General features: G+C 16.7%; 5 protein-coding genes across 5 annotated transcripts; 3 read left to right on the top strand and 2 right to left on the bottom strand.

The window, feature by feature from the left end:
• Positions 1-464: 464 nt before the first annotated feature.
• Positions 465-4390, top strand: PRELSG_1001400 (conserved Plasmodium membrane protein, unknown function; the record flags this gene model as incomplete). The annotated part of the gene is made up of 4 exons (XM_028676926.1): positions 465-3575; positions 3675-3746; positions 4081-4171; positions 4272-4390. 4 exons carry the CDS (start codon positions 465-467, stop codon positions 4388-4390), a joined length of 3393 nt encoding a protein of 1130 aa, XP_028533366.1.
• Positions 4391-4681: 291 nt separating this feature from the next.
• PRELSG_1001300 (conserved Plasmodium protein, unknown function) lies at positions 4682-9040 on the bottom strand (the record flags this gene model as incomplete). The annotated part of the gene is made up of 1 exon (XM_028676925.1): positions 4682-9040. The coding sequence occupies one exon, from the start codon at positions 9038-9040 to the stop codon at positions 4682-4684; it is 4359 nt and encodes a 1452-aa protein (XP_028533365.1).
• Positions 9041-9891: 851 nt separating this feature from the next.
• PRELSG_1001200 (conserved Plasmodium membrane protein, unknown function) lies at positions 9892-13477 on the top strand (the record flags this gene model as incomplete). Its single annotated transcript, XM_028676924.1, has 5 exons — positions 9892-12099; positions 12234-12417; positions 12517-12671; positions 13048-13234; positions 13413-13477. 5 exons carry the CDS (start codon positions 9892-9894, stop codon positions 13475-13477), a joined length of 2799 nt encoding a protein of 932 aa, XP_028533364.1.
• A 38-nt stretch (positions 13478-13515) lies between these two features.
• Positions 13516-14925, bottom strand: PRELSG_1001100 (XAP-5 DNA binding protein, putative; the record flags this gene model as incomplete). Its single annotated transcript, XM_028676922.1, has 2 exons — positions 13516-13653; positions 13876-14925. The coding sequence occupies 2 exons, from the start codon at positions 14923-14925 to the stop codon at positions 13516-13518; spliced, it is 1188 nt and encodes a 395-aa protein (XP_028533363.1).
• Positions 14926-15490: 565 nt separating this feature from the next.
• PRELSG_1001000 (conserved Plasmodium protein, unknown function) lies at positions 15491-15626 on the top strand (the record flags this gene model as incomplete). Its single annotated transcript, XM_028676921.1, has 1 exon — positions 15491-15626. A coding segment is annotated over one exon (136 nt), but the record flags the coding sequence as incomplete, so codon positions are not given.
• Between the last annotated feature and the right edge of the window lie 36 nt (positions 15627-15662).

Genomic DNA, 15662 nt, shown 5'->3' with positions numbered 1-15662 from the left:
CTGTTCATTTTTTTTGCAATTATTATGTTACATTTTTTTTTTTTTTTTTTTGCACATACATTTCGCACTTTTATGTTTTATTTGACTTATTTTTGTAACATTCTTTGATTTTTATATTTTAATTAACTTATGTTTGTAACATTCTTTAATTCTTTTTATCAAACCTTTTTTTTCTTTTGAATTTTCATTTTTTGTTACTTATTTTAATGAATTTTATAATATGTATTTATATATATGAATATATATTATATTCTATTATTGTCTAAAATAAAATATAGTGTAAGTTTATTAATATATTTAAAATATAATTTTTTTTTTGTTTTGAACTCAAATATTTTAATATTGTCATTTCCTTAATATTTAAGACAATTTTTTATCTTTGAAGTTATAAAAGTTTTTTGTTCTATATGGTTTATTATAATAAGGAAAAATAAACAAATAATTTAAATTTAAAGATTATAAAAATGATAAAAGAAAAATTGCTAAATTTTTTTAATTATTTTTATTGTATCAATAATTGTTATATTTACCATATAATTTTTTTATATATTTTTTTTTTAAGAATAACTTATACTTATGCTGAAATTACTATATCTCATTTCTTTACTTATTTATTAAGTAAATATGAGAATTTGGAAAAGTCAAAAAAAGAAAAAAATTTATTTTATTATTTTACTAATATTTTTAATTTTAATAACAGGAATAGTGACAAGTTTTTAAACACAAAATTATTTGTAGTTGTATACTTGCCTATTTGCTTAAAATGCGTTTACACACTTTTTTTTGACTATATTGCATACTATATATATATGCATTTCTACTTTAGAAAAATTAATAATGATTTTAAAAAACCTTATTATTCCTCAGTATCTTATGAAAATCCAATTTATAAAGTGAATGAAAACTTTAGTCATAAAAAAGGGATTAAACAAGATAAAACAGATAAAAAAAAAAAGTTAAATTGTGTATACATAAATGATACTTCTAATATCTCTATATACAAATATAAAAAATATAAATTGAGAAAAAAGAAGTCTCTTATTTATAAAAAAAGATTAGAATATTATACAAAAAATAAAAATGCCAAGAAAACATTAATTCACAGAATAATATATAAAAAGGGAAGAATAAAAGAAGTACGATGCAAAAATAATCATATAAAAGATAATTTATTAAATAGAAGTAAGAAATATGATGTTTTTAATAAAAAACTTTATTATAATATATTAAAAGAAAGAATTAACATATTTACTAAAAGAAAAAAAAGAAATTTAAATGATGAAAAAAAAGTCTTTTTCAATATTTTAAGAAAAGGAAATACTATTAAAATCAAGAATATTAAATTGGGTAACTTACGTAATAATAAGAATAATTACAGCATATGTAGTTATAATGCTATTGACGATAATATTACAAGTGAAACTTATAATGCTAATCATGATAATTTCAGTAGAAAAACTAATATGAAAATATTTAGTAATTCATTTTGTTTTAATGATATTTTAAAAGATAATAATAATAGAAAGATTGAAAATTTCAGTTCATCATCTGAATTCAACAAAAAAAGTAATAATGTGGAAAAACAAGATAAGAAGATAAAAAAAGGAGAAAACTACTTTTTTAATTATCACAACAATTTAAGAAAAAATAATTCCATTTTAAATAATGAGAGTTCTAAGATATGTGGGAATATGTATATTTATGAGAAATGTTTTGAAAATAATAAAAATGACTTATGTAAGCATGCACATTTCGAGTATTGTAAGATTATTGAGAAAAATAATATATGTGATAATAATTTTTTAACAAACAATTTACATTCGATTGATGAAATATTTAAATATAAATCTAATAATGATATTATTTTTGATGATTTAAAAGATAAAGAAAACAAAAATAACACACGCTTAAAAAATTTATTTAAAAGCTTAATAGGAAATTTAAGTATAGAATATTTATTTGAATATAGCAACGAATTAATAGAAAGTAATTTTTCAATTCCAGACAATAAATATTATTATTATAATAAATTTAAAAGTTTTCACAATGAAAAAAGTAGCAATTCATATAACATAAGAAAAATGATAAATAATAAAATTAATGCAGAGTATTATAATTTAAAATTAAATATACTTATATTATCATGTATAATTATCCAAATTTTCAACTCATTTATCTTAATTCTCATTTCTAATAATATTATAACAAAAAAAGAAAAAATTTTTTTTTTTTGTTTTTTATATTCTTTACTAGAAAGTGTAACAGATGTTATTTCAGATAATATATTTTTTTTATGCGGAAAATTTACAAATATATATAAAAAAGAAATTACTATAAATTCTATTTATATTCTACAGGTTATTAGCAAAATGGTATTAAGTGTATCAACTATATTTATATATTTCATTTATCATATTTTTATTTTTTCATTTAAACAAGTAAATATTATGATTATAAATACCTTTATAAAAGTATTATCTATTTTTATTCTTTCAATCATATTTCTAAAAAACAAAAATAATATTTTTAAATCTTACTATGATAAAAAATTTATAAATTTTAATCATTATAATAATAAAAAAGGTGATATATCTTACAGTAAATTACTAAACTCTACTAAGAATGATCCCTTTAAAATAATTATAGACAAGGATGAATTAAACGTCAGTAAAAATGGAGAATCAAATTGCAATTATTCAATAAATAAAAAAATAATAAAGCATATAAATAAAGACAGAGATAATATTTGTTCTCCGAAAAAAGCTATCTATCATGAGAATTTTGTTATGAATAGGTTTGTAAATGATAATACAGAAAAAAAGAAATCAAGATATATACAACTAATTTTTCTTAAGTTAAAATATATCTCCCATATTTTTAATTTATTTAATTTATTTCCAAAAATAAAAAAAAATATTTTTAAAGAAGACAATGCAAATTATAATTACACATTACTTACTCTACAAAATGTAAAATATGATGAAGAAAATAAACATGCTATTAAAGAAAAACAAAATTATCTAATAAAAATACCTATTATAAAAAATATAAGAAACTTATGTGAAATAAACAAATTAAAATATTATTCAGATAAAGACAGTTCAAATATTAAAAATAATAATATAATTGGCGAAGAAATGGAATATATGAATGAAAAAAAAAAAATAATAATAAATATTAATAATAATAAACTATATAAAAATGGATATAATATATATAAATATAACAATAAAAGCAACAAAAAGAAAATTATAATAAATTACCCATTTAAATTATTATTAAACAATTTGAATTTTTCGAATATTTTTTATATTTGCTTATTATTAATTATTCCAACATTTGAAAGAATATTTTTAAATTATAAAATTAAAAATATAACAATAGGTTTGCACTTATACTGCTATCTAAGTTTAGTAAATCACATAACTGATCTAATAGGTTTGTATCTTTATATTAGTTATTTTAATGAGGAATCATATTCTTCATCTATTTTTCTAAGTTCAATTATTAATATATTATTGATGACATTACGTTTTTTGTTTTTACATAACGGATATAATCAAATTGGATTATTAGTAATATCAATATGTTTCCTTCTTTTTTATAATTATAAAAAAAAGAAAAAAAGAAAATAATTATAATATAATTTTATATAAATTTTTTTTTTTCTTTAGTTTTTGGAAACTGCTTTAAAATCTCTTCATAAAACTTTTTTTTATATGCCTATTTTTATTCTAGTTACGAAGGTAATATTTTTCATATCTTTTGATTATATATTTTTTTTATAAGTTTCTCACACAATTAAAGGAATAAGCATACCATTTTACTTTTAAATGTATTTTGGAATAATTTATTATCATAAATTTCTAGTCACTTATCTTTTCCTTTTTTTTATATAAAATAATTCGTTTTATGTATATTTTTATTTATTATAATAATTAAATTATATTTATAAAATTTGCTAAAATAATAATTAATTTTTAATAATTTTATTTTTGATTGATAATTATTCCATTATCAACTAATTTTCAGTGTATTTTCTTTAGGTTCATCTCAAATTTTTTTTTTTATTATTTGTAGGCTTATATAAAAAATATACATAACATAATGTGCTCTTTCTATTCTAGTATTTTGGATTTTAGTTCTTTTGCTTCATGTTACTTTGAATATTGTAATTTTTTTAAACAATTATCTTTTACTATTTTATAAATAGCTTATTTTATATGTGATTTTATTTCATTTTATTATTTTTTTTTTTTCTTTTTCTTTAGTGATAATAAGTTACTATAACATAGAAGATTCAAAAAATGTTTGTACTCTTGTATTTATTTTCTTTTTGATTTTGCATTTATTATCACTAATAGTTATATCAAAATTAAAGAAAACTTGAAGTATTATTAAAGGATAAACTTTAAATAAACTTTTTTTTCTCTTCTAGTATTATTAATAATTTATTTTTATTCATTTATTTAAAATTTCATAATTCCATTAAAGTAATATGATAAAAAAAAAAAAAAAAAGTTTAATGTATAATATACTATTATAATAGAAATCTTTAATTGAAAAAAAAAAAAATAGTTATATTATTTAATGTGCTTCATAGATATTATTTTATTTATATATATCTACTAGCAAATTTTCTTAACATTTTTTTTTTTTGAATATGGTTTAATTTTTCTGTCTAATGATTTGAAATATTTTCATATTTCTTCAGTTGGTCATATAATATATTATTTTTTTCTATTAAATCTTTTTTTCTGTTAATATGCTCAAAAAGAATTTTAATATTTTCCTTTACTTGATAATTTTTTTGAGAAAAAAAAAATAAGTTAATATAAATAAAGGACAACTTTAAAATTGAATATATTTCTAAATTATGTGTGAAAGTTATTAATATATTTAATACATAATGAATTTGATCATCATTAAAATTCTTTAGTTTGACTTTATTATATTCCTGTGATAATTCATTGTTAATTTGCGAAAAGAAGTAAATATATAAGCATTCAATTATTACTTCTTTATTTAAGAAATATATATAATTTTTAAATACTTTAAAAATAAAGCTGCAAATCTCTATACTTTCAATTCTTTTTTCGTTTCTAATTATGTCTAATAATAAAAACAAAATAATAAATGTATAATCATTAATATATAACATATGCTCTTTATCTTTTATCTCATCTATTTCGTTGCTACTATGATATATATATTTATTATTATCATAATTTATTAATGATTCTTTTACCTTGCTATAATCTATACATTCAAGTTTACTTGTAGATTCTGATATTGCCATATCTATTTTATTTTTTTTCATTGCATTATTGGGTTCATTTATATCAGTTATTATGTTATTTACAAGCAGATTATCATTTAAATATATTATATATTCATCATTTAAATTATTTTTTTTTAAATCTTTATCTAAATTTATATTTACATTTTCATTGAGAGAATAAATATTCTTAGCCATGAAGAAGGTATTTGTTAAACTATTTACAAAATTATATTTCTTCTTTTGATAAACAATAATTTTGCTTAATTTAAAGAATTTCACAAAAAATATTTGAAACATATTATAAAAAATTTCAGAATTATCATAATTATTTAATAAATACAACAAATACACAACTTTATTTAAATTAATTGTTTCGTTATTTAAAAAATAATTCATGTATATTTTTTTAATATGATAACATAATTCCCTTATTAGATTATTATAAACATTTATAGTTTTAATTAAATAGATGTTTTGTAAAAGTGTATTAATTTCATGTAATGTTTGAAAATTATCAATGTTCTTTAATATTATGTTAATTATCATTTGATCATTTATCGAAAAATTATATTTTTTAAAATTTATATATATATTCAATAAATTAATAATATAATCATAACTTAATATTTCATTTTTTAAATTGACATATTCATAATTCTTTTTTAAAGTATATTTAAATAAAAATGTATTTGGTTCTTTTTTTTTTACAAGTAACAAACATAAATTGTTTAATTCATTTAATGAAAGATTATTTAATAAAATAGAATTAATTTCCAATGAATATATGTATAGATCCTTAATCTTTTTAAAAAAAGTATTATTTAAAATGTTGTTATTATTTACCATCAATTTATATATATTCATTATATTGTTTATTTTAAAGGAATTTAAGTTGTTATTATTTTTAACACTGTTTATAATTTGTGATATATGAAATGTATAAAAATCTTCAATATCTTGTTTTTTATTATATTTATTACAATTTGAATAATAATTAGTCAAAGAAAAGATACTATTAGAAATATATTTAATTTCTTCATCATTACTTAATAATATTAAATAAGAAATGAAATTTTTAAATACATACAAATTAAAATATTCAAAAAAAAATGAAAAAGGGATATAAAAATAATTATTGCTGTATATAGAAATAGCTGATAATAATATAATAAATTCTTTATTATATAAACTATAATTTTCTGTCAAATTTTTTTCTATTTTTTTCAATATAGAATGAATATGTTTTTCTCCTTGTAAAACATCATCGTCTAATTTGTTTTCACTTCTACATTTTTCTATATAACTTAAAAGAATAAATGATGAATTAAAAATTCTTGTTATATCATAAATGTTTTGGCATTTCAAAATATGTTTATTTATGTGCATGAAAATTTTATTATATAATTTCATATAATGAAAATTGTCTATATTTTTAATTATTAAAAAAGTGTCATTTTTTAAATCATCACAAATGTCCTTACTACATATTTTTGACAATTTTTCTTTTCCATTATCTTTAGCAAAATTAATTAAAATACTTAATTCTTTGCAAATAAGACTATTAAGTAAAATAGATAATAAATGTATATTTAAAAAAAAAGAGTTAAGTAATATACTTATAATGTCTACATTAACATAATTATAATCATTCAATTTACATTGAATAAAAATAAAATATATCATATTTTTTAATTCATTGATATAACCTCTTTTGTTTATAATAAAATTATAATTTTTTAATACAGTATCACATTCTTTTGAACAATTTTTATTTACTTTTATAAGATTTATCTCATGAAAATTGAAATATAAATTATTTTTAATATAACTATAGGAATACAAAATATTTAAAATATTTTTAAATCCATTTATATCTTCTTTATTTATGAATAAATTAATTACATTATTAAGAAATGCAAATTTCCTTAAAAAAACAGAGTAATATAATATCTTACACAGTTGGCTTATGTTAGATTCATTCAATTCTATTTTTTTTTCTAATAATTCTTCTTCTAACTTAGTAAAAATATTATTAGATAACTTATGAATTTTATAAAATATATCATCTATATCATTAGAAGCCTCAGTGAAATAATCTTCGTTGGAACAATGTGTCTCCTTATTATCCATTATGTTATTTTTATGAATATCTTCATATATATAGTTTTTATTATCGTAATTATTTGAATTATTTACTGTAGTTAACTCGCATGGATGAATTGCATTTGAATTACTTATATTGTTAGTTGTTGAATTTTTATTTGTATCTAGAATATTATTTTCTTTTATTTGGTCGTATACGAAGTAATGTTGATTGTTCAAACAAAATTTATAGAAAGATCTAATTAAGAGAAAAACGTTTTCTATTTGAAAATTTTTCAAATAATTTTTATTTAAAACACTAATTAATAAATTAAGCATTTTATAATCAAGATGATTTATTTCTGAATATATATATAATAATAATGAAGATGAATTAAAATCCACTTTTTTCTTTTTTTGTAGAAAAAATTGTACACTTTTTCTATATATATTTATATCATTGTAAAATGTGCAAAGATCAAATAGAATCTTTATGACTGCTCCATCACTAAATTGAATAATATTGTTTACGTTCTTTAATTTTTCATTATTTCTATTGAAATTCTTTTTCTCTTCTTTTATGTAATTAAAATAATTTAATAATTCCTTTTCTATGTGATCAATTAGAATATCGTTTTTTATCTTAAATGATTTTAAAACTTGACATAAAATCAAAATCTCTTCACATCTCAATAAATTTTTTTTTTCAATTAACAACTCCAATAAAAAATTTATATAAATATTATCATTGAAATTTATTTCATTCTCTATTTCTTTTGAATTATTAATGTTAGAAATTTTATTAATATTAAAAATGGTGAAAAACAATAGAATATTACAAATATGATGAGGATAATAATTAATGAATTTGTTTATTATTAACTTTTCCTTGCTTGATAAATGATCATTTTCTAAATTTTTCTGTTCTCTGCATTTTCTCCAAACATCTAACTCATTTAAAAATTCCTTAACTATTTTTTCTATATAATCGTTATCAATTATCCTTAGCTTATAAAAAGAATTGAAAAAAATTGAGTAGTTTATAATATCAAAAGACAATTTATTTTCAAGTATTATATTTAGAAATTTGTTTATTAATTTAATATCTCTAATTTTTAATTTCGCGTGAGAATTTAAAATTATTGAAAATGATTTCACATCAATGAATGTGTAATTATTAATTAAGTGATTATTAAAATATTTAAAAAGATAAGTTATATTTTGATTATTTTCCATCTTACTAATTATACTATACATTTTAACAATTTCTTCTAGATTAAATTCATTCAACTTTGTTATTGTTCCTTCTATAAGGCAGTTAAAAGTATTATGATACACATTTAAATTTGCATTTTCTAAATATAATTTAATTAATAATATAATTTTTGATGGAATTAAAAATTTATATATCATTTCTACTCTTCTGTTTATCTTTTTATAAATATTTTCATTATTAATATTTCCTTTTTGTAAAAAACAACTATATTTATATAACTCTACACAATTCATATTATAAATATTTGTATTAATTTTCTTATTTTTATGTATAAATGAATAATAAATATTTGCTAAATGTATATATTTTTTAAATATATTTGTTGCCCATATTTTAGAGTACTTACCATTGTTGATTAAATAATAATCAAAGGATAAAAGATTTGTGCTTTTTTTTATCATCTTTAAGTCATATAATATATAATATCTTCTGATAAATTTTAAATAATTATTTAAATTAAAGAAAAAAAGAAGAAAAGAAAGAAAATATATATATGTATATATATATTAGAATCATTTTCTTTCTTTTTCATTTCATAAAGAAACACAACAGTTATTTAATAAAAAAAAAAAATTTCGTATTTATATCACTATTACATTTTATTACTTTTACTTTAACATAATTTCTTTCTACATTATATTTTTTCTTTTATATTTGTATAAATCATATCTAGGAAGAATTCTTATATTATCATTTTATCTTGTAAAATTCTTTTTAAATTTTAAAACAGTATAGAAAGAACAAAAAAAATAAAGATTTCAAAAAATTTTAATTTTTGTCATTTTTTTAAATTAATAATATAAAAAACGATAATGCAAAAATAATTTAATGTAAAATATGTTAATAATTTATTTTATTTTAATTTGTTGCAAAATACTTTAAAGAAAGTATTTCTAATGTTCCTTCATTATGGAATATGTATATAAAAAAAAAAAAATAAATAAATAAAAGGGGAGAAAAAAAAAAAAATAATAGAAAAATAATGAATAAAATATTTAAAATTTACTTAAATTGACGTCTTTATAAAAGAATAAAAAAAAATGAAAGAATGCATATTATAAATGAAAAATTTTAAAAAAATTTCCTTAAATAATTTATTATCTGATAAAGTATATATGGCATTTTTTTATAAGGAAATTTAACTCTTACAACCTTTACACAGTATTCTTAAAAAAAAATATATTAATATTCTATTGATAAGTTTCTTTATTTTTTTTTTCTTTTGTGATAAATTTCGAGTAAAATTTTTACAATGAAAATTTCGTATACATTTTTTATTTATACTATTTTTTTTTGTTTACATAACTATGTTTTATGTTCTAATTTTTGTGAATATGGAGAATATTTTAGGAATAATAATTGTTTTCCTTGTGAAAAAAATACATATTCGAGTTATAAAAATTCTGAAACATGTTTTAATTGTCCTCCTTCTAGTATAAATAGCAAGACTTCTTCAAAATATATTTATGATTGCTTTTGTGATAGCAATTACTATTTAAATTACATAGGTAATAGTTGTGATAGTTGTTTTGATTTATATAATAGTTTCTATTGTGAAAAGAATTTAAATGAATTATATGTAGACGATATAGAAGCATTTTTAAAAAAAAAAAAAGAATTTCTTTTTAAAAATATTGATAGATGCTTAACAAAACAAGATAAAAAAAACATTTATCCTTTTATGAATAATATTTATATTTATTGTAAATCCCCAGGTGTGTGCTTGGATACTTGTGGGAAATGTTCAGAATACAATGATGGATTTTTATGTAATAATTGCATAGAAAATTATTTTAAAAATATATATTTAAAATATTCTAAATGCAAGAAATGTTATCATATATTAGTTATTTTATTTATTATTATTATCTATTGTTTCATATTATTTGTATTTTTTATCATATTATTTAAATGTATAAATATTAGTCTTTACTTTTTTCATTTCAATATATATGAAAAAGAAACATTATATTTTTTACATTACTTTCGTGAATTTACCTTTTATTTATCTCTTATTTTTATCATAAGCTTATCAAATGATCTAACAGAAAATGAAAGAGAGCATTATACTTTATATGAAAAAAAAAATGATAAAGAATTATATAATGGCAATATAAAAATTCATTATCTTTTTAATATATATATGCATAATTTGTTTTTTGATATAATTAAAATTATCCATTTAAATTTCATAAACTTCTTCAAAATAGACTGTTTCTACTATAATAAAACAAATTCTAAAATAAATACAATACAAATGTTTATTTTTGTTTGCATTATTTTTATCTTTATTTGCTTTACCTTATTTTGTAATTTCACTTTTTTATACTTAAAAAAAAAAACTGACTTATTAAAGAAGTTTAGAAAAAATGAAGGCGATTTACTAAATGAAGATAATTTATTAAATAATTATAACAAAAACATAAAGAATGAAAAGCTACAAAAAATTAAACATTTCTTTTTATATCCAATACTTCTACCTAATTATGTTTTTTATAATTATGTAAATGTAAAAAATTTTTATTATGATGATGCGGTAAACTTTTTAAAAACATCTTTTCAAATATTTTATTATCAATTTATATTTTTAACTTTATATATGTGCAATTCAATTATTATTTTTATCTTTATGTCTTCCTATATTTGTATAGGTTTATTTAATTACTATACATCTTATTATGATACTACTACAGTATGTTATAACAAATTTCACTTTAAAATAACTAAATTCATGATTCTACCTATTCTTTCATGTTTGTGTTTTTTGTTTTACATAATTCTTTTTATTTACATTTTTATAATTACATACGATTTTAGAGATTATTATAAATATAAATACATGTATGGATTTTATACATTTTTATATAATAAAAGTAAATGCTATTATTTTATTCTTAAAATACTATTTATTAATATTTTATTTTTATTTATAATTCAATTACCTGATCATTTAAGTTGCCTTGTTTATATATCTTTCTTATTTCTATTTTTTATTTCTATATCTCTATTTATTAATCCTTTTATTAAAATAAAGAATTATAACTTGAAAATAGAAAGCTTTTTTATTATGTTTTTATTTTTTTTTAATTTACAGTTAGAACAAATTAGAATAATAACATATAATATAACTTTAAGAATATCTCTTTCTTTTATTACATTATTTATATATGCATTCATTTTAGTTTATTACTTATTTTTTATGATAAAAGATGTATATTTATATTTTAGTCTTTATTTAAAATATATAAAAATGAAAAATTGTCCCAATACAAAAAACAGAGAAAGTATAAATTATTCATCTACCGATAATTTCTTTTTTTATTATTATTTAAAAAATAAAATGAATATAAATTTATATTATTTTGATAATAGTAAAAACAAATTGGCTCATGAAAAAGATGATGAAGTTTTTTTAGAAAGTTGTGATGCTACTACTATTACATATAAAGAAGATTATAGTGTAATATAAATAGAGAAAAAAAAAAAAAAAGAGGAAAATATAAAATAATGAATGATATATATAGAAATATTTTTTAAAAATAATATTATTATTAATGCATTTATCTTTGCTATTTTATTTTATTTTTTTTATAGGAGCCTTATAAAACTTTATCAAAAAAGGATGAAGATTATATTTATGATCATTGTGTACTAATATCTCCTTTTATTCCAGAAACAATAATTCAACTATTATTCATAACAAAAAATATAAATCATATAATTCGTTTAAAAACAAAAAATCAACATATGAAAATATATAACTTTTTATTTGAAAATGGTTTAACATCAATAAAAAAAGGATAATAAAGACATAAATCATATTTATAAAAAAATATTCTTTTCATATATATATATGTATGTATGTATATATTTTCAGGTTATATAGAAATTCAAAAGACATCTGTTGATAGATTTATTACTAGGTCTCAATATATTTACAAAAAGATGTTCAAAGGAAATAATCAAAAGTTTATAAAAGAGATGATAAGTATATTTTCAAGCATAGTTAAAGATCTTAAATGTTTTAAAGATGTAAAGAAAAAAAAAAAAAAAAGAGAAAGAAAATAATAATAATTTGAATTAAAAAAAAAAAAATAAACAAAAAATAAGATAATATATATTTTTTATTAATACTATTATTTCATTTGTTCTTTCTATATGTGTATTATTACTTTACTATTTTTTGTAGTTAATATTATCATATAAATAACATAATATTATAATTATTATACAACTAATGTTATATTACAATTATTGTATAATATATATTATAGATATATATTACGACTTCTTTTCTCAAAATATTTCAATTTTTTCAATAGATAATGCTATTTATGAATACTTTTTATATAATTTTTGTAGTAAACACGGTTTTATTGTTAATTTATCAATATTTTTCATTTTTTAGGTATATGTAAGAGAATGTATTGCTAAAAGAATTAAATCTAAATATAAAATAAATGAAATTGATAAAAACAAAATAAAATATGATGAAAATTATGAACAAAAAAATATTAACACTTTTTTTTATAAATTAAGAGATTTAAATAAAAATATGGATGGCAAAAATCATATATTTTTTCGATTATTCCCAAGTATATATATATATATATATTATTTAAACTGTTTCATTAAATGTATATATGTTTTTCTTTTTTTTTAAATATTAAAAAAAAAAATACTTTGAGTTAAAATAGAAAATAAATATTGCAAATAAATAATAACAATACAAAGATTACTTAATGTTTTGAATTTATATTTATGTAGACGTAGGTTTAGTTGTTCTTAAAGATGTATACAAAAAAAATAAGAAAAAATTGCACAATTTAAATAATTGATAATTATCATATTTAAAAAAAAATTAAGGAGAAATTCTTTATATAAAATTATTAAATAAATCGTTATAGCTGGTTGTATATGTTTTTAATGGTTTATAAAGTTCCCATTTAGATGCAGGAAAAATGTGCTTATTTTTTTCATACCATTTTTTTTCTACTAATTTTCCTGCATGTGTCTAAAGAAAAAAAAAAATAAAAAATAAAATTACATTGATATATGTAACTGTTTTTTATTTATATTTATATAATTTTTTCTTATATATTTTTTTAATATAATAATATAAATAAAATTAAAAATTCATATATATATATATATATATATATATATATATATATATAATATTAAATGTGTTTTTTAGTTTATAATAATTATTTTATCCTTTTTTGTTTTTTCTTACATCTGTTTTTTCTTTTCTTATATCCGTTATACCAGATAAATTTTCTATTGCATCAAAAGAAAATAATGGCCCTGTTTTTCCTTGAGCTTTATTTTTAATTAATTCATAAAATGTTAAATAATTTGGAAGAATAATATCTTCTTTTACAAAAATTAAAGTTTCACATGAAGCAGATCTCAATTGGATAAATTCATTTTTTAAATTTTCAACACATTTATTTATAAATTGACCTATTGTTGTTTTTTGTTTTACCGATATTTTTCTTCTATGACCACATCCGTCATAGTAAGAATATGTTATTTCTATAATTTTTTCTTTTTGTTCACTTTCTAATTTGAAATATAATTCTCTTAATTCTTTTTTTTTTAATTCTATTTTTTCATCTCTTTCTTTATCTTTTAAAAAAGAAGTATTCACTGTTGGATCTTTCATAATTTTTTTTTTGAAATTATTATTTTTTTCATATATTATATCTTTATTATCATGTTTTAATTCATTTTTTATATCATTATTATTATCTATATCACTTTTATTATTTTTCGAATTTTCATCAGAGTAATTTTTACAGTTTTTTATTTTATTTTCAAAGACATTTTCAGTAACATTGTTATCCTTGTTACATAATTCTTGAATTTTTTTCTTTTCTTTCTCTTCTTCTTTTTCTTCTTCATCGTCTTCATCATTTTCCTCATCTGTGCAAAAAGATAAATTAAATTTTCTATTTTTGTTATGTTTATTTTCTTCAATATTTTCATTTAAATCCTCATTCCTTTTTTTACTATATATTTCATCCTTTATTTTTTTATATTCATGAACTGTTCTAAGACCTATTGTTTCGCTAATTAATTTATCATCATCGTTTTTATTAATAACAAACATCTGGTTTAGTTTTGGTGCCTTTAAAGCTTGCTTTTTTATATTTTCTTTTTTTTCTATAAATTCTTTCTCTTTTCTTTTTCTTTCTAAAACATATTTTTGAACTTTTCCATTTTCACTATTTATTATACTATCTATTAAATCGGCGGTATTTTCATGTTTTCTAAAATTCATTTTTCTTTATTTTTCTATTCGAAAAATTATTCATAAAGATTCTATTTTTACATTAAAAAATATTTTATTTGGTAATTTGAATTTATATAAATATATATATTTTTTTTTTAATTTTTTTTTTTATTTATTTTTATGATATTTTATATGATTTTAATTTATTTTTATTTTTTTTTTTTTTTTTGTTTTTTTGAAAACATTTAAACTTTTTCTTTTCAATGTTTTAAGTGATATGTTTCTATTATTTTTTCATATATTTTAAATTTTATTAGTTTTTTTTGTTATTTTTATAATTATCTTTTTTAATTTTATTTTTTATTATAGAAAAAGCTTTTAATTTTTACATTATTTATGAAGAAATATACATTATTAAATTTTATTACATTTAATTTTTTTTATATTTGAATTACAAGTTTTTAATTATTTTTTAATTCATAATATAATTAATATAAATACATTGATATTTTGTCAACTTCTTATTTGCTACATATTGCTATATATATAAAAATAAATGAAAAGATATTTTAATGTTTAAAAAGTATATGTATGAATTCGTAACAAATAAAAGATGAATAAAAATGAGAAGAAAACGAAATATATTGAGAGTGAAATAAGTATATATGATGAAAAAGAAGCACAATTTCAAAATTTAAGTAGTGCAGACAACTTTAATTATGATTTTAATAATTATGTTCATTTAATTTGTAAAATTAAAAATGTGAGAAAACATGGAAAATACC

Source organism: Plasmodium relictum (genome assembly GCF_900005765.1).
Source record: "Plasmodium relictum strain SGS1 genome assembly, chromosome: 10".
Taxonomy (NCBI): domain Eukaryota; phylum Apicomplexa; class Aconoidasida; order Haemosporida; family Plasmodiidae; genus Plasmodium; species Plasmodium relictum.
This window is presented reverse-complemented; position numbering and strand designations above follow the sequence as displayed.